This window comes from Poeciliopsis prolifica, unplaced genomic scaffold (genome assembly GCF_027474105.1).
Source record: "Poeciliopsis prolifica strain line A6 unplaced genomic scaffold, Auburn_PproV2 SCAFFOLD042, whole genome shotgun sequence".
Classification (NCBI taxonomy): Eukaryota; Metazoa; Chordata; class Actinopteri; order Cyprinodontiformes; family Poeciliidae; genus Poeciliopsis; species Poeciliopsis prolifica.
Genome location: NW_026562417.1, coordinates 4,651,659 through 4,671,841, shown reverse-complemented (window position 1 = coordinate 4,671,841; position 20,183 = coordinate 4,651,659). Strand labels below are relative to the sequence as shown.

The 20,183-nt window shown below is 40.4% G+C and overlaps 1 protein-coding gene across 2 annotated transcripts in view; it reads left to right on the top strand.

Annotated features, from left to right (window-relative positions):
- Positions 1-547: 547 nt before the first annotated feature.
- Positions 548-20,183, top strand: part of chst11 (carbohydrate (chondroitin 4) sulfotransferase 11) — a 61,744-nt gene continuing 42,108 nt past the window's right edge. Inside the window, exon 1 of one of the 2 annotated variants that reach the window (XM_055055669.1) lies at positions 548-846. In XM_055055669.1, the coding sequence (XP_054911644.1) occupies positions 564-846 (283 nt within the window). In that variant the 5' untranslated portion in view covers positions 548-563. Of the gene's footprint in view, positions 862-20,183 lie in introns of both variants that reach the window. The other variant, XM_055055667.1, reaches the window with a different exon arrangement.

Below are 20,183 nucleotides of genomic sequence, written 5' to 3'. Positions count from 1 at the left end.
TGAGAGTTGCCTTTGATTATCAGTAAGTGAAGCATTGATCAACATGCCTTGATTTCAGTAGCTTTTTGTTAGTTGGTGACTGTATGATGAAAAGCACTTTGACCCTTTGACCCGCCTTGATGCTGAAATGTTCTGACCTTGAATCGACTCAGACTATAGTTTCAGTTTTTTTTCTCTCTAAGTTTAAGACGCCTCCCTGAAGCCCGCATGCCGTTTGTTGTTTTTCTATTTCTAAATAAACTTAAATATTTATCAAATTTATTTAGAAAGAGGTTTTAGTATTTAGATATGTTCAACTGATAAGGAAAAAAATTGTTTCTGCAAAACAGAAGAACGAGCAGAACCTCTGAGAAGCAGAGAGACACAGAGAGAGAGAGACAAAGACAGAGAGAGAGAGAGAGAGAGACAGAGAGAGAGAGAAAGACACAGAGAGAGAGAGAGAGAGACAGAGAGAGAGAGAGTGAGACTGAGAAAGAGAGAGAGAAGAGAAAGAGAGAGAGAGAGAGAGAGAGAGAGAGAGAGAGAGAGAGAGAGAGAGAGAGAGAGAGAGAGAGAGAGAGCACATGTGGACGAGTTCATTTCCTCAGACCGGGGGGGAGGGAGTGTACCACATCGCCGCTGTGGTACACTCCGAGCTGGGTTCGTTTGTCTCATTGACCGGCGGACTGTCCTCATCAGTACCAGGCAGACCCCCGGAGCTTCCCCTTGGTCCCCCTCCCGCAGCCCGCAGCCTCTCCGTCCTGATGAAGCAGACTCTGGGCGAGCTGATGAGGATGAGCAGGATATGCCGGATGCTCTTTGCCACTTGTTTGGGATCCTTTATTTTGGTCATCTTTTATTTTCAAAGTATGTTCCATCCAGGTAGGAGTTTCATGTCTTCTTTCTGTTACTCTCCTGTGTGTTTACAGCTGTCTGTGTGTGAGGACGTGTGTGTGTGTGTGTGAGAGAGAGAGAGTGTGTGTGTGGCCTCTTGGCACGCTGACACGTCGATGCTCTCTGGTTGTACAGTAAAGCAAGCGGGTGAGTAATTATCCCGCTTGAAGGCGCAGATCGCGGAGCAGTTGTTGTGGCGCATCCACAGCGCTCGTTGCGCTGTTTTGTTGCGCTTTTCTTTGTCCGTTTCGTTGCTGAAGTGTTGGGGACGGCGCGCAGTGATGTTGCCGGACTTGCTGCCTCTCATCAGACAAGTGGCATGGGGGGCATGCCTGCGCCGGGCAGCGGAGCCAGCGGTGAAGGAGGGAGGCTTTGTCCTCGGTATAATGAGAGAGAGAGGGGGGGGGGGGGGAGAACGTGTCTTGGCGAAGGGGAACACTGCGGGGAGCAGCGGCGGAGCTGTGACACCGCGTGGGCACCGGATGTGACCAAAGGAGCGCAGACTGAGCGCTGATCACCACGGAGACTCTGTCTGGGCTTTGACTATCCCCGGGGAACATTTAGGGATCGTCTCTTCATTCTGATGTGAAAAATCATCACAACAAAGCGAATCCAGCCCGGAGTGGGGGAGCCGGAGGCGCGCGGGGGTCCTCTCTGGGGGATTTGTTAGAATCGGGTTTAAATTGGGAGCTCTGGTTTGCTTCTTCGGTTGAATCCACGCCCCAGTACGGAGGAGGCAGAGCGCGGCGGCGTGGCTGCGCACTGAATGGAGGAAGGCGCTCCGACGCGCAGAGCTCCGGCGCACACGGCCGCACAGTTCCTGAAAAGACTTTATTGTGGATTTTAAAGAAATACAGTTAAGTTTAAAAAATCCAAAAAAAAAAAAAAAAAAAAAACTGCGCCAGAAAACCAGAAACCACGTAGGAACAGACAGAGGAAGGTTCTGCTCACATGAGGCAGTCTGGTAGAAAACCATGACTGAGCATCAGTCTGGAACCTGATGGTGGTGGCAGCATCATGCTGATAGAGTGATCCTGAAGAACAGTCGGTGTTCTGACTGAACACCTTACAGGTCAAACCCAGAGCCACAGCTGCAGAGCATTTCCTTGTGTCATAATGGCCCAGTCAAAGTCCAAAGACAAATGTGGCTCTTTGGGCTCCTCATGTTGGCTCCTGATATTTTTTTTCCAAAACTCTAAATCTGAATGGCGTTCATAAAAATGATTTAATTCAGCAATTTCTCTTGGTGTTTTCATGACATTTCTTTAAAAAAAAAAAAGTCTCTCCTGGTTTCTGCAAACATTACATTTATCAACCTTTCTTATTTTCATCAAAACCCAAAATGGGTTTAGTGTCTTTTTTGTTTTAAAAAGTTGATCTAAAACCTTTAAATTGACCATAAAAACAAGTTTTTACATTTTGTACATTTGAAAATCTGAAAGTTTTGGATTTTTTTGTATTATTATTATTAATATCAATAATAATAATTATATTGTGTTTGACACATTTTATTTCGGAGACGTTATAAAGTTTGCTGCTTCCTTCCTTCCTATCTATTGTCCTACCTCTTTTCCTCCCTTGTGTTCTTCCTTCCTTGTTGCGTCCTGCCATTCCTCCTTGTATGTCTCCTAGCGTCTCATGTCCTTTCCCTCCTTTCTTCCTCCCTTTTGATTGTCTGAATGCATTTTATTGCATTGCGTACGTTTCCCGTGTCGTTTTCACCAGCAGAGTGAAACCTTCTCTCCTGCCTTCAGAGCGACGTTGTGATTCAGTGTGAGATGAAACTTGACATGCAGCAGAGAACAGAGGGACATTTCAGGCTCTACAGTGTGAGACGGAGCAGATTTGCTCCCACAGATCCAGGGAGATCCAGTCTTTGCAGATCTACCAGTTTTTTTGGTTTTCTTTTTTTTTTTTTTATGACTCAACGGTTCTGCCGCTGGCAGCAACAGTCACTTATTATTTGTAATCCCTGAAGGAAAATCACCATGATACTGTACTTTGGGAGAATTGCAGTCACTGGTGATGACTGTTACTGACTGGTAAAACAGATTTTTTTGTGGTTGAGAAGCTCAGTTTCATATTATTACGACATTTAAAACACTATTTCCTTACTTAAACTATAAAAAGGGCTTGTTATAACAGAATAAATTACTGTAGTCATGGTCTGGCCTGTTGACTTTTGGTTTTCTTCTGGCTGGTTTTCATTTTTTTAATGTGGCTATAGCACATAAAGTAGGAAAATGTGCTGTGGATGTTTGATCAAGATGATTGGCTGATCACCAATCTCAGCCAATCACACAAAAAAATTAACTCATATAATTCATCTCTAATATTAGCCATAGAGTTCTAAATCAACTAATCTTAGCCATACTGTTCAGTTTAATTATAATATTGTATAATTCCCTTGTTTTACAAAGGCTGTCAGGAATATAAGGAAGAAAACAATATATTTTTAATTAATTAACTTTTTTTATGGGAAAAAATCACTCAAATAAAGTGAGATTGGATTTGTTTTTGTGTTTTTCTCACATGTATCCATGTATTAAAGCTAAGAACTACCAGGGTTTTCCATCTTTTAATCAATGAACCAACATTTATTGATGCACTTTTGAAGTTAGATAAAAATGACATAAAGGTAAGAGACATTGGTTTTGATGGATAATTGAAAATAGTGTAATTCCTTTAATGTCTCTTGGATTCAAACAGAAAAGAAACATGCAGAACATTTTGGTCCCTTTTACCTCTGTGGAATAATAAAAAAAATAAATAAACCAGATCGTCCTCATACTGGTCTGTAGTTTTTACTATTTAGAACAAAATATTTAGATGTAAATAAATTTAACTGAATTGGTTGCTTTCACATGATAAGTGCATTTATTTAGGATTGAAATTGATCCATTTGTAAAAGCACTCTTTTGTTAACCGCGCATGTGCAGACATGACCTGGTGGGCGAGTCAGCGATCTCTCTTCAAATATGAAGTCATCTCATTATATGAACTGCTGGTTTTAAAGCAGTTCTTTGTGATTGTGATAGTTCACTCGTTAATATCGATATAACGGTTGAAATTCCTCGTAACATGCAGCTCTGCTCGATGATGCTTGCTGTGGATTTGTTCACTGACAGGTCAAAAAAGTTAAATTTATGGTTTCCTGCTGTATTCCCACCAGTCACTGCTGCCTGTACAAGAAAAAATCCTCTGAAACCGGTCAGCAGCTGGTATCTCTGCTTCTCAGCTGTAAAGAAAATGGTCTGGCTATTTAAAGACATTGGTCAGTGGATTCTCCATCACCAGGTGACTCAAGGCAAAAATGCAAACAAAGTTTCTCCGCCCGCCCTGTCTGGGCAGAACTGTTGTCGAGTGACGGCCACGCTGTGGTCCGGGTCAGAGGTTAGTGACGGTTCTGTTTTATCTCAATAAATAAATAAAATCCTCTACAGGTTTCTGGCTGAAATAAGCCCAGCACACACACAGGAACAACTGAAAATAATTTCATAACCGTGCTCCGTAGCAGCGACCTTCAGCAGTGAGACACTTTCTTTGTTAAACATCTTTAAATTGTCCTCCAGGGAGAATTGATTCTAAAATTGAACTTAGACTCTATGAAGTTGCTCTTGAAGACCCCTGGATCTGGCTCTCAGGGCTGTGCCAGTCTTTGCAGACGTTGCGTCAGCATCAACACACACAAACACACACTTTGTACACACAGGACACAGAGCTGATGTCTTACTCAGCGATGACAGGGTGCTCCTCTCTGATTCAAAAGGAGCCGTCCTCAGCAGGATGTTTGCGCAGGAGTCCGGATTTAAACCCAGCACCATGTGTTTATGCTTTATTATACTGGTGGTACTGAGACCATTGAGGAGTGTGTGTGTTTAGTGATGTTTACTTCCCCTAAAACACTTGTTCCTGCCTCTGTCATTACCTATTTGCCTTTTTCGAGAAAAGACTTAATCACCCAGCAATCTGCTCCGTCCTGTCTCCACTCCGTCCTTCACTCTCGCTTTCCGCCTTTGTCTGGGGGACAAACACACAGCAGCACCACTGCTGTCCATCATATGAAGTGTCTTGCAGAGTCTCTATGGTCGAGGCATGTTTGGCCGGCCTGGGAATCCTCCTTGGCCCCCCAGTGTAAACTCTAAACCTCTCTCCCAGGACCTCCGGGGTCATGACCTCTTGTAGAAAACACAGACAGGTTGGGCAGGCGGGGGACAGAAATGCCAGTTGGCTATTTTAAAAGCAATTGGGACTTTTTATGGTCAATGGTGTAGAACATTATCTTCTTTGTCACTCTTAAATATTTGTTTACGATGAAATCAAAGTTAGCTGATATTATTAGCTGGAAATATGAAGGTTTGAAGCTTCAAGCCCTGTTATAGTTTTTATGTTGAGGTAAAAAAAAAAAGACACATAGATAGACACTGTTTTTTTTAGTTGACCTTGCACTCGGTTACAAAGCACCGGTTACAAAGCACCTTTAATGTGGGAGAATTTTGTATTAAAAAAGGAAAGAACAAGGGACAGAGTGACAGGAAATGTAAAAAAATAACTGATAGGCTAAAGCTTTGCTGCTAACAAGGCTAAATCGAACCTAGCATTTGCTGTGGAACTTATCTTAGCTCAACTTAAGTATTTAGTTTGAATGAGTTTTGTCTGCATTTCATTCATTATGTCTTCTAAATACATTGATCATATGTTCAAAACAAGCTTTCTGAGGTCTTTATTGTTTGTGGAAATATATAAAAAGGGAACATTTTAACGATGCAATCACCTTATTAGACAAGCATAAAAGATCCAAAAATGGAGTGGAATATTTCCTTCTAGTTAGATTCTTGAAAACGATTGTGATTTGTTGAATCTTTTACTATGAAAAAACTATAAAGTAAAATCATTATGCATGGATTTGTGCTAGGCAATAAATCAATTTTATTGATTCATTAAATTTGCATATGAAGATATAATTTTTTTGTAAAATCAAGATTTTTTTTCACCAATGCACTACCTGGGCTTCTGTAGTTTTGTGTGTTTTCTGTTGTTTCCATAAGCAGAAGGAATTGTTCTTCAGCAACCTGATGCCGTGGGACGATGTGGAGATCTAAAATGGCCAACAACACAATATTTTGACTCATCCACTTATAGATTCTTCATCATTGAACCTGGTCTACAAAATGGTTGGAAGAAATTGCAAGATTTGTAAAATTAGACAGAAATCAATGACAGCAAATATTATAACATAACAATTATAATAATAACACAGTAGGGAATGGAGAAAAGTGAACGAATTGAAAAAATATGACCTAAAAGAGCATGAAGATGCTTATTCAGCACCAGGAGAAACTGAAACTTTTACAAGAGTCTCCAGGTACACAATTTGGTACAAATCCAAACATTTTCAGAAAACCTCACATATTCTGCTCCCATTTGCAATCCATCGGAAAGGGAAACTGGAAAGACATTAATTGGATGACGTGACAAGCAGTGGAGTGAGGAAGCGCACAATAAAAAGCAATGCAACCTGACAACAGTCTTTCTTGCTTTCTTTTAAACACCGGTTAATGAATGTGAAATGCAAAATGCTCATTAAGCCCAATGAACCGGTTCAGTTTCAGAAGACAATCTGCGGGTGGCTGATGTATTTCCTCTGGCGTGGCTGATCGGTGGAACAGAAGGGATTCGTGTTAAAAGGAGATTTTCACGCCTGCTGTTACACTTCATCTGACTGGGCCCGCTTGTTTAGTTTAGCTGATGCTTGCTGACAGCTGTGAGAGAGGACCTGTGTTCTGTCCTGTGTCTCTGCGCTCCCACTGGGCTTCAGGTCACTTTGTGGCTGTGATGGATCTTTTCTGCCTCATCAGTCGAGTCTCTGGTCCTTTAAGGTACCGTAGCTCCAGAGAGCACCAAAGCTAATAAGAAAGTTAGCTCTGCGGGTTGCTTGTTTTGTGTCTTTGTGAAGGCCCCCTGGGGTATTTTTGAACCATGGTATGTGTGTGTGTGTATGTGTATGTGTATGTGAGAGAAAGAGAGAGAGAGAGAAAGCAATGGAAGCTCAGCTTACCTCGTCTTTTTCCATCTTGTGTCTATAAACCTACCGCAAAGTTAAAACTCATATTTCCCGTTTGCCGAAAAGCCGCTGCACCTCCAGAGCGGTCAGCTGCAGACCTGACTGACCGCGCTTTGCCTGTGCAAACAAGGAAAGAGATGGAAATACAATAAGGTATTCCGGGCGGAAAAAAGAAATGGGGGAAAGAGGGCGACTTGAAAAACAGAAAAATTCTCCAATCTGGAATTTCTAAAGGAAACTTGAAATTCCTCACCTCCTTTGGTCGGCTGTTGCAGAGTCAGCTGGAGCTAATGCAAGGAAAACGAGCAAAGTTGCAACAATTCAACTCCAGTGTAAGAACCTGAAATGTCAAGATTCAGGTTCAGTCGTTTCTTAAGCGTCGATTTACAGCAAAGATCATATAAACTAAAGGCATAAAAAATGGTTCCAACTATTGTTCTGGTATTTCCTGATCGACTGATTGACAATTATAGTAAATTATAGCACACTGTTTCCCAGAGGAATAGTACTATATGTAACCAGCATAATAATTTATTTTTAGCTTTTATTTTTAGAGCAGGTTTTGCTTTGTGAAGCTCTGACTGCATAAAATGTAAGAAATATTACAAAAACAAAATGTTCAAATGTGCTTTTTCAAAATGCATGACTCAAAGGTGTATTCTCCACGGAAAGAGTTCATTTGTCTCTGTGAAGCTGAAAATCCTTTACAGTATTTACAGAAGATTTAAGGAAGTTAAATAACAACAAACAGTTATGTTTTCATAACTGCACTGATTCCTGCACACCTCTCGCTGAGTCATTGTCCCTGAGCCCAGCTCACTTCCCGGGCTCGTCATGTATCTCTGTGTGTATTGTGAGAATGAATCCCGGACTTCCTGTTTGTGTAACCGTAGTGCTGCTGTTGTCTTCCTACCCTGCTGCTGCTGAGCCCTGGATCAAACATCCAAAACATCTGCTGTGTCCTACCATGAATATAACCCACAAATAAATCATAATTGTCCAAGAAAGCCAGGGCCTACAAATAAGCACTTTGTTGTTAGGTATGAACTGGAGTGACTCGTGTGATGTGAAATAAAAAGTGTCTCCATTGCAGCTTTGCGAAATACACAAAGGTTGATAATGTTGAAAACGTTTCGTCAAAACATTTTGTCAAGTTTAGCCTAACTGGTGTGTTTCTGTGAAGCAAAGTTATTTTTATCATTTCCAATTGAGTAATTTGAAAATACAAAAATAAATTGGCTTAATGGAAAAATGGCAACATCAAAAAGGCTTAAATTTTCCCAAAAAATCTTTTTACAATAGGATGAGGTGGTTTTTTTCAGCTGGTGTATTTTGCGAAACTGAAATGGAAACATCTGGATGATACTACTGACATAAATGAGGAAGAAGACAAAAAAGCAGGGAAATTATGTTTTTTTTTTGTTTTTTTTTTCAATGTGCAGCCGGCTCCAGCAGAGCTCTCAGCATCTCAATTTATAAAAAGTTGCATGTTATTCCATGTCATCATTCCATGATGAATCTATAGCGCTTGCGGAACAGCTCATGCTGTGTTTGGGGAAACGCAGCATGAGCCCAAAACGCAGCTCATGTAATCTCCCTCAAGTAGGTGGGACTTGTTGCTCCAATGCCTGAGTCAGACTCCAAGGTCTCCTGTGATTGGCTGATGATGAGTGCTTAGCATCATGCCTGAAATATGAATATTACTCTTGTATTTGTTTCCATCTGTCGCTGCCATGCTTTTTAATGACTTATCATGTGATAGAGCTTATACATGTGATTCTAATTTCATTTATTGTTTAATCGAAAAACCGTAATTTCAAAATGTAGCTTTTTAGCACAATATCAACAGAATATCGGCAAAGGTTTGCAGACATTTCAAATGGAAACACAGCATGTGTTTTTCTGTGCATGAAGTCAGAAAATTTAAAGAGGGCTTCATTACTGGGACTATTTTTACTGAAATAAATAGCGTAACACTTCAAAACTTTAGCACTTTATTTAGCGCTGCACATTAAACATAGATTTGCACATCAATAACAATCTGCACAGCTGCTCCTCATTGAGAAGTGAGGTGGTCGTCTGCGAGAGCAGGATAATTGTTACCTAGAGCAAAGGAAGGCTGCCGGCTAGTAAACCTTCAACAAATATTTTTGTAGAACTGTTAAGTGTGGAGGTGCTCAGCTGGAGTGACTCACCTGTCTTTTCTTTGTCTCCTCCAGGGTGTTTGGACAAACACTTCCCTGGGGGTCCAGACACCATTTATAGGTTCTGGAAGAGGCCGTGGGAAAGTGGGGAAGGAGGGAAGGAGGGAAATTGTTTGTGGGAATTATTGTTTCATAATGGTGCTTATGGTGTAAGGATAAAACATTAAATATTTGCATTTGGTAAAATGCATTTCATTTCTACAGGTGGTAAATTGGGGAAGTCACCTGTGAATTAAAGGGTTTTTGGTTTGTCACGGCTGAGATCTTTGAGGCTGCAGTTCTACCTTTGGTTTGCTCTAGAGATAAATAAACCTTTGCTGTACTCCGCCTCGACCTTCAGCAGCTCTGTGACTGTATTTATGTATATCTAGTTTAATTTTGTAATCGACCCAGTTACTGCAGGATCAGTTATTTTTAATATAAATAACGTTAAAAGAAAATTAATTTCATTGGACGTCAAGTCCTGTCAAGTCTTTGAAGAATGTGTGTTTCCTTTCATGCTTGTCTGTTCTGGATAGAGCATGTCTACTGGAATCAGCAGTGTAGAGTTCAGGGTTCTATTGTGTTTCTTTTCTGTGATATTTCCGTCTTGTTTTAATTTTCTTCATATCAAACTATCAACTAACCACCTGCAAGTATGATATTGATCCTCTGTGACTAACCCCAAGTGGTTGAAAAATGGGAAAGAACTGTATTCATGGATAGTTGCTGTTTGGTTTGCATAGCATGTGAGAGCAGCAACACTTTAGCCATTTTTCCACATGTTCAAAGCAATCAGTGGCAGCCTTGTGTAGCTTGTGTGTGCTACAGTGTTAATGTATCAGAGGGTGACATTAGGGTGATATCAGTATCAAATGCTTGCTCACTTGAGGCCAATAGCTCATATTTTGATATTTGTAAATATTGTCAGGAAGCTGCTTTATGGTCATCTAGTCGTAAATATTCCTTTGCTGTGAACATTTAGTAGGCAGTTTGAATCCTTCCTCATCTTCTTTTAGCTGAGTGTCTCTGATTCTGTTCGTTCATCTCTCAGCGTCACTCAGACACATCTGGACTTCAGTTCAGGCAGCTGCTAAGGACGGCTCCATTGTTAGGCTGAGCCGGTGACCATCTGCGTGAGCATCTGGACTTCATTACACAGGCAATGAAAGAGCTCAGCATCAAGAACACATACAAACATGCACTGTTTGGCCCTGAGATCTGGAGTGACCTGTAAAAGCAGGTAACTAAGACATTCGCAAGGCCGCATGAAGGGGAAATCATTGTCTGACCTTGTGGAAGACATTCCACCACCAAACACAGAACTCTTTCTTCCAACACCAGACACTGTGACACGTTTCTTCAGCTCGGACTAAGAGGAAAAAAGGCAGAGAAGTGAGCAAAGTGGCCCTAAGGTCATGTTCCCCTCTAATTTTGCAATCCTGATAAAGTCTGCATCATCAGTGAGCCGGTCCTGTCTGGTCCTGCGTTAAGAGACACACTTGCTGGATGTCTCACAGTGGAGTCATAGCAGTGGACTTCAGCAAGGGAAATGTGCAGTCACCCCCGCTTTCTTCTCCCGTTTGAGAAACCCACATGTGTCTGGAGAACAGGAGTCTACTGTCTGTGGTTCTCCTTACCTAACGACAACATGTGTGACTGCAACGAGACTCTAAAATTAAACTGCATGCAGATGTGAAACGTGCTGAGACACTGATGGAATAACACCAGACAGTCTTCCACCAGACAGTCTTCCACCAGACAGTCTTCATTTTCTGCTTTTATTTGTTTAAAAAGGTGAAGGAAAATGTGTTCTGGAAATGCCCTGAGTGGACCCCAGACCTTTAATGAATGAGTCGTGTCTAACTGCAAACAAATACATTGAGCATCCAACTATTCTTCATTAAAAGTGTTCATGCTGTTCATGGATTTCTATCCAGACTGTTGCATTTACGATAGGAAAAAGTCCTTGTCAGCCATCCTGCCTGAGCATCTGCCTGCCACGAATCAGCAACTCAACTCAGTCAGATTGCTAAATGGATGTTTTGACTGCAACCCATCTGACTTGTGTTCAGTCGTTTTCCCCAAGTCACAGACTCAATTGTGCCAAGTAGATCTAATCCCGGGCTCTCAAGTGTGCATGTGACTGGATTAATCCCTGTTCAGCGCTAAACAGAAACACTGTTAACATGTGTTAGACTTCATGTTCCGCAGTGACACCTGGATAATCTACAGGAAGCGAAAAAGGTCTTTCTTGATGAAAGAATTGTTGAACAGCAGCAGATTTAAAGGCAACAACACGGTTTTCCAGTTTTACATGTCGGTTCATTGTGCAGAGGCAGGTCATGGACTCAAACACGTAAAGGACAGGCTGAGTTCACACGGACAGAATCTGGCCGGGATTCAAACTCAGGACTTTCTTGAGCCTGAGGATCAGAGTCTGAGCATCACACTCACACTTTAGCTACTGGAAATGTCTTTAAAAGCAGCTGATTTATTTCTTGATGGAAGTAGACAAAACTACGTACTAATAGTTTTTGTGTGTGTTGGTTTCATATCTGCATTTTATAGAATAACTCAAGCATAAGATGCTGATATTTGGTTAGTTAGTCAATCAGCAGCAGTAACATTTTGAAATGTTGGTGCACATTGATACTGGAAATCGGTTCATGGCCAGAGCCTCATCACCAACATCATAGATAGTTAAAGGTGGAAATTTGTGATTGATTTAAAATCTCTGATATTTGACAGTTATGTAGAGTAAACACAAGGAGTTTCTGCTGGCTGCTTTGAAATGAAAATCTTCTATTTGCTTTGCTAATTATATGCATACCAGTAAAAATGCCCTTTTTATCTTCAATATAACAATAAATCAACAACCAAAATAAATTTGGCTGTTGATTTTTTTGTTGTTTTTTGGGGGGAGGGTTGCTTAGTTAAGTCTTTGTTGTTGTTTTTTTTTCTTTCTAGATAACTGTACGGGCAGTGGGGGAAAAATATGGCACCTTTTAAAGCATCCATACTTGCAATCTGGTCCTTTTGAACCTTTTTTGACTTTCATTGTACAGTAAATGGGTAGAAAGTAGGTATTACAGATGACAAATGACTCAAGACCGGGAATTGAAACCGGGATGACCACAGTTTGACCAACTGACCAACTCAGCTGCAATCTCGTCTTAAGTGTGTTTGGGCTCAATAAGGTAGAGAAAGAATCAGAGGATATTTACCTGAGAATGCTGCAGCCAGTCAAAGAAGTTCAAGGCTAAACAGTGCAAACTGTATGTGTGAGCAAATGAAGAGGGTGACAGTGTATTAGTGTCCCTGTCTGCCAGCTGTACTGTAGACTGTGTGGTGTAAAAGAGTTGAATCATGGCTTTAATTAAGTGACGTTAGGCTGAACTGTGTCTCATTAAAACGCTGGTGGAGGAACATTTAAAACGCCTGCCACCAGCCATTTAAACACAACCACTGGGAGGGGTTTCCACCTCTCCACCTCTTCTTGTGGCCTTCTGCGGATTTTTCATACTTCAGCTGGTGACCAATTCTCTTCACATGAAATGTCTCTTGACGGTCGATTGATTTATTGGTATTTACACCAATACATTGACCCACAGATTAATTATCTTCGATTTCCTTAATTGATTGGTTAATGATGGTTGGTTGTTAACCAATCACTGTTGGGATGATTGGGCCTCAACCACTGTCCTCCATTGCTCTGCTGTGTGAGAGGTTTGACTGATGGATCGGTCCACCAGGTCATGTCTACATGTTTGGTCTTAACAATAGTCAAACCCCTTCAACTCAGCAACTTTCCTGCTGTATTTAGCAATATTTACAACAAAAAGAATCAGCATCTGCCAAAATCGGAATTGGCAGGTCAGCTTTCTTAAAGATCGGTATTCACTGATTGGCCAGAAGACTGTAAATGGTGCATTTCTAGTAGAATATGTTGGTTATTAACTGCTATAAATGATTTATGAACATGAAATGTTTTTTATTATTATTTTGGTGCTACATTTAAATGATAAACTGTTTGCTAAATTTTGTAGAAGTTATTTTACAATTAAAAGTGGATGTTTTTCAGCTCACATTGGTGGTTGAAAATCTTTTCTCCATGCTGTTCTTAGCTACAGTGTGTGTGATATTGTGCAAGATTGTTTGTCCTGTGTGTTTCTGGGTTGTCCTGTTATAGATTATAACCCAACTAGGATGAAACCAATTTATAATAAAACAATGTCAGCATTTTCAAGATTTCACATTTTCTATTTCATTTAGCTCACTTTTCCACAGCATGGACATTTTTAGAAGATCTATTGGAACAATTTTCTTTTGTTCATGGAAGAAGTCTAAGACTAAGTCACTATATTGATCGAGGCTGAAAAAAAAATCTTTTTAGCCTTCTAATACTCTGGAAGATCAAAGTCTGCACAAACTGCTGAGGCTGTTTTAATGTGATGGAGACAAACAGATGCTGCTGGTTGGATGATAAGTAATGAAAGACTTACACTGTCTTCCTTCGAGAGCCTAAAGACATCAGGCTGCTGATGAATGCGTGTTGGTCGGAATCTTGTGACTTCTCCAATATCCGTTAAAAAGGCACAGCATGACTGAGTTCCATTAACACCAGCAGTGCAATCGTTTCTAAAGACTTGATGCTACCGCATCATTAAATAAATTCAAATGAGTTCGAGTTTACTATGATGGACTATTCTTTATTGAATATAGCCGTTCCAGGCAACCTATAATCTATCTGGTATGAATGCTTTCCAGACACATTCTCAGTCATTAGAGTCTTGTCTTGGACTTCAGCAAATAACACTAAATAAAAGACACACATTTGCCACCGAATTTAGAAATGGAAGTGCCTTTTTTTTCCCCGTGTTGCCTTTTTCGCCCATATATCCTTTTTTCACCATTTTTTCATCTGGCATCAGAGGAGTTTCTCCAGCTTTGGTTGTGTTGCCAGCATGGCTGGTTTGGCTCGCAGGCCCGGTGTTCCTGCTGCAGACTCCATGGTGCAGCATGGCATTACAGAGCCTGTTCAGCTGGCCTCACAGATGGATTTCTCAAAGACTCCTCTCATGGTCCTAAAGCGAGGTCAAAGCGGACATGTTGGCAGTGCCGAGCAAACCAAACTTTCCATATTTTCCTGACTCAGCAGAAAGCAGTCGTCCCTGCGCTCTCATGCACAGGAATCTCTGCAAACCGTAAAGACGGAGCTGCTCAGTGATTTGACACGGCTGTGCAGATGACCTCATCTTCTCAGAAAGCAGGCTTATTCCATATGATCAAACTTCATATGTATTCTGTCATTTTCATTTTTTATGTTCAAGCAAATAAATAAATAGCTGCATAAGAAGAATTGTGCTGTTGATTTGTAATTTTGACACTGCAGTTGCTTCACCAGTTAGGGCCTGGTTCTTAACTAGTTCTATAGAGCTGGTATAATTTTCCACAGCTGCTCACTTAATCACTAAGGGTGTATTCACACATTAAAGTCCTTTGGTCCGCTTATTTCTTCCACACCAAAAGCAGACTTTATCTTTTTTGGTGCTGTTTGCCTTCACATTGTGCTTTCTTTGAAAGCAGACTATAATTTGTAAACAAAACAATGTGGGTGACGACCATGGCTGAATGCTGAATGACCCCTGACCCACAACATGCTGGCAGCAGGATCTTGGAGCAGAATACAGAAGATCAGGTATGACATGGGTCCAATTAGCAGCCATAAAATGAACAAGTCCACATATTTCTTGGAGTCGGTTCGCATCGAGTTTGGTCTGTGTTCACATCCATGGCGAAGTGTACCAGGATTTGTTCGGAAGTGGACCGGGACCTCCTCAAAGTGGATCTGGGTGTGGCTGTTTGGTTCCCTTGAGTGTATTCACACCTGTATAAAATGTCCAGACCAAAGGGAGAAGCCAAAGCTGGTTCATATCAGGTGTGAATACAACCTAGTAAATGTCTGATTGAGTTGTTGTATTTAGCTCCTGTAATTTCTGTTCTCTACACCACATCGTTCTCCCATTTTGCACCCAGACTTTGTCACTTTGTCCCTTTCTGCTCCTTTTTTGCACCTGTCAACAAACCGATTTGTAGCCATCTGCTTAAATTATTCCCGTTTGTTTCTTTTGGTTTGTATTTGTGATTAACTATGGAGACAAATGACCTTATATAGTATTACAACCTATTACAATTTCAGTTTGGTTATTACCCCTATTTGGGTCAGTTGATTCATATTAAATATGATCAAAATGATCTTCCACCAGTAGATATCATTTATTAAAGTCATATATTACAGTAGAGTACGGGACGCCTGTGACCTCTGATCAATATTTACCAGCAGTGCTACATCAGTGTTTCCAGCAGGTCTTGTGATATTAAATACTGACTTTGCACATGAACAGAATTAAAAACTATCTTTAGAGACTCAGCTGTAAAAGTAAGAGTCAGCTCAGACCTATGATATATCCAAACATACTGCTGATGGCATAAGATGAGGTCTCTTTATTCCTGTTTTTTATTAAAACTGCAGGTACTCTAAATTGGAGTAAAGATTAAACTAATCAACCTGGTTTAAACACTGTGCTCACAACATTTTGGCCGGTAGTTGGTGAGCCTTGTCCTGCTCCTGGTAGCTTCCTGATATAGTATCAGTTCAACTGAAGTCAGTGTAGTGAGACATCACTCTGCAGACTCCTGAGCAAGTTCACTAGAGACCAGGATTTTTAGGCTAGTCACTAAAACAAGATGCTAGCAAATGTTTATGTTCACCCAGTAATCACTTGACCTTTGTTTTAAAACCCTAAAACTCAGTCACATGCCAGCACGATGGCATTGCTTCTACTCTAAATACTTTAAGAATAGTTATGGCAGAAAGATGAGGAAAAATATTTTGAATGCTGTTTTATTCCATATTTCCTAATTGGCTAAAATTAGTATTGGTAATTTAAAACTTTGCAAAAGTCGCCAAAACTCTGACAGGAGAAGCCCTGGGTCTGAACCACAAGTGCATTTCATGCATTCGTCGTTATTCATTTGGGGGGAAAAAGCATTTTGCTGCATTATTCCAAAGCATGCTGCAATAACCAGCTCTGCACCACCCACCTAGTGATGGAGCAGAAAAGCTATTGGAGCCTGTGCTGTAGAGAAGCACTTCATTCCTAATCTGTACTTTGAGTAAATATTCAGCTTTGGCATTCATATTGGATTCAAATTGTATCTGGGAACCACAGTGGGAAAAGGGATTAAGATGTTCATAAAACAGCAATATACCTCTGCAGCATAATCTCATTCCTGGCTGTCACACCGAAGCCTCTTCAGACTCTGCTGGAAGAATCCGACATTATTCCTCAGTATGGCTTCTCCAGAGGCCTGTAAATGCATTTTTCATAGATGCCAACCACAAGCGCCATTTTATGGGGATCTTATGTGAGATAGATAGATAGATAGATAGATAGATAGATAGATAGATAGATAGATAGATAGATAGATAGATAGATAGATAGATAGATAGATAGATAGATAGATAGATAGATAGATAGATAGATAGATAGATAGATAGATAGATAGATAGATAGATAGATAGATAGATAGATAGATAGATATATAGATAGATAGATAGATAGATAGATAGATAGATAGATAGATAGATAGATAGATAGATAGATAGATAGATAGATAGATAGATAGATAGATAGATAGATTTTATTCACTCATGTGTCACAACAGAGAAGTAACGAAATTGCAATAAAGAATTTACAATTACAATCAAAGCACAATTTAAAAGAAACTACAAAACAACTAAGCTATGTCACATGCATAAAAATATTTCTTTCAAAAGAAGCTGTGATATAGTGAAATAATGTACAAAAAATAACCTGAATGATGTGAAATCATTTCTGGTTTGCAACACTGTTTTGCTAATCCACTTGTCTCTACTTTAATCTGGGACTAATTACAGCTGTTCTCTGAAGGCCATTGAGGTTTGAAATACCTCCCACATTGTAATACACACCGGCTTTTAGAGATGATGCCATCAGAAAATAATGTTCCCACATCACCTTCCTTCGCAGATAACATTGTAGCATCTGATGACAAACCAGAACCAGAAATTCCTGCACATAAACGGCAAAGCTCTCACTCATCGTGTTCGCTGCACCTCTGCTTCAGAATCGATATAACTGGCATGGAAATGTTTCAAAAACGACCCAATAACATCACTTACTAGTTATTAATTCCCATTTTCTCATGTGGGAAAGTGAGATGATTGAAACTGGAAGTGAAACATCTTATTTTCCAACCACACAGGAATGTTAACGGTAAACAGAAGAAACCAAGAATAGTGAGCATAAAGACCATAGACTGACTGTAGAACCAGTAAAAAAAAAGAGGTATACTAAAACACCGTCTCCGTGTGGATGTGGGTCAAAAAATTTTAAAAACTTTTCCATTTTAGAAAAAAAATGTTCCTTTGTGAAGGAGACTTCACTGTTGACGTTTAAGTCCCACATGGTCATTTGATTTTATAGATAAATGATAGTGATGTCACAAAAGAGAAATTAAACCAGGTCATGATGCAATAGAACAATTGATCTACTTTTATCTTGCTTTAAAAGCAGCAGCTTACCTTAAAGAAATGACCAGAATCACAAACTTTGTCTCATTGTAACACGCTTTCCACAATGCCATTATGCATGACAAAGATAAACAAGTGACAGCAGCTTTAGAGAACTTTAATAATCAGACAGTAATCTGAAAACAGAGGAACACACCAAATGTCCTCAGGTGGTCTTTGTCTAATTGGACTTAGATTTTGACAAGACGAATGGACAACAGTTTCACTGTAGAGATGGACGCTAAAAGACTCGCAGCTGTTTACTGCAGTGAAAAGGGGGGATGGAGGTGAAATTGGCCTGAATACAAATTCAAGAAAATTGCTCTGGAGTTTGTGTTTGTGCATGACGTTCAGGGTGTGTGCACAACACTGTTCATTCTGGGTCAAATTTGTGCATCTTGTAATTTGTGAACACGGGTTTCTTTTTCTTTGTTTAGCTGAAAAAATATGGTCAGATCATGTGAGCCATTTCATGTGGAAACCAACGCAGCTTGGAAACGGAGAATTTGGATGAGGTTTGGCGAACAACCAAATGAAGTGGTGGTCCTTTCCTCCTCTGTCTGCCCACCTCTGGCTCCTCCTGTTACTATTCTCCTTCCTTCTGCTCTGTACTTTGATCTCTTTTATTTTCCTTCATTGCATCCTTGTCCCTCCTCTGCTCCCATCAGTTTGTCACCAAGGTGCTTCCACTGGGCTGCCCAGAAGAAGCTGCAAGTAATCAGTCACTCAGCGCCTGTGGGTGACTATCCGTACCCTCTACATGCGTATGTGGGAGGACTGCATGCACCTGAAGGTTATGTATCCGTGGGCCTCATGAATCATCGTTGATGGTGATTAGGGAATATTTATGATGTCTGGCTCAGCACCTGGTGCTGGCTAATAGAACCGGGGGGTGGGGGGGGGGGGGGTTCTGTCAGGTACAGAGAATGACAAAGAGTAACGGCAGAGGAAGTGGGGTAACAAATGCAGATGCTTTCACACCTTCCTCCTACGACCAGATTGCTTTTTAGGTGGGATAGGGTTGCCATGGCGAAGGGGGAGTCGGGACTTGGAGGAGAGCAGTGTGATGTCCCTGTTGGTTCTGAGCGAGTGTGTGTGTAGGTGTGTGTGTGTTGGGTGGGGGTAGGGGGGGATCCAGACATGTGACTTCTGACAGCGAGTGCGTCTGTAGGAGTCTATTCACGCTCCATGATTTCTGTGTGGGAGTCGGAACTCATCAGAAATGTGAGCAGATGAAGAAGAGATGATGTCCATCATCTCTGGACATGTCCAGAGATGATGTCCAGAGTGAGAAACTCTTTCTGTTTCCAGACCTTGTTTACTTGGTGCAGTCAGGTAAAAACCCGCAGGGTGACTTTTCAGCGACACTGAGTTGGAAACTTGTTTATTCCAGACTCAGAGTACATTTTTTCTGTGCTGTTTCCCAACATGGTTTTTTTTATTGGAGTTTATTGGCTCCAACATGTTTAATTTCCTCCACTCATACAGCCTTTACCTGCAGTTCAAAGCTATGTAAATATGAAACGTGGAACAGCACAGCCATGACTCCAGATTAAAGATCAGGTTTTTTTGTTGTTTTTTTTTCTCACTGATATGGATTTCTTTAAGGTTTATCCCATTTTGTAAAATTCAGATTTTTTGGGGGGGGGACTGTTAACACTGAAAAGGTGTGAAAACGTTTTGTAACATGAACCAAATTCCTAAAGTTGCAGATACTCAGGAGACACGTTGATGTTCCCATGTAAATTCATTTCTTTCTACCTGTTCAGGAAGAAATTAAGATGCAATATTTTTATGAAAAGTTGTGACTTTTTTTTCAATAAAATATTTTACTGACCTTTTGGGTAAATTCTTTCTGTTGGTCTAGAAAATTATTTAGTCTGTTACCAGCAACATGAACAAAATAATAACCATTAATAATAATCTCTGTATGAAGAACCTAAAAGTACCTGAGGTTTTGTTTGCAGTCAAAAATGAGTTGGTTCTTAGTTTTAATCTTCTTTATGAAGAGGAACCTGTAAACAATGATCCCTCCAAAATTATATATTGGGATCTTTGGTTGGTCTCATATACCGCTGCTCAATATTTATTAGAATTTATTATTCTTGTGATCAACAATAATATTTTGGACATTTTTACGGTCTAGTTCAAACTGATATAAGAGCTTATTATTGTTGTGGACAGCTGGACATAACAACAGAAGGGGCCTCTTCTCTGTTATATTCTTAATTACTCCACTCACATTAATCCCACTCGTCGCTTTGATATGCATAAATAAGTGAAGAAATGAATGATGAGTAAATAAAGTCTCTGGCAACTGTTTTGTTTTCCTTCCGTGCAATTTTGATGACTTCGCTTTACATTCAGCCTTAAATCATTGCAGCTCTGGTAAATGGATTTTTGACTGCATTCTGCCTTCATAAGCTGCACTCCATCATCAAGCTGC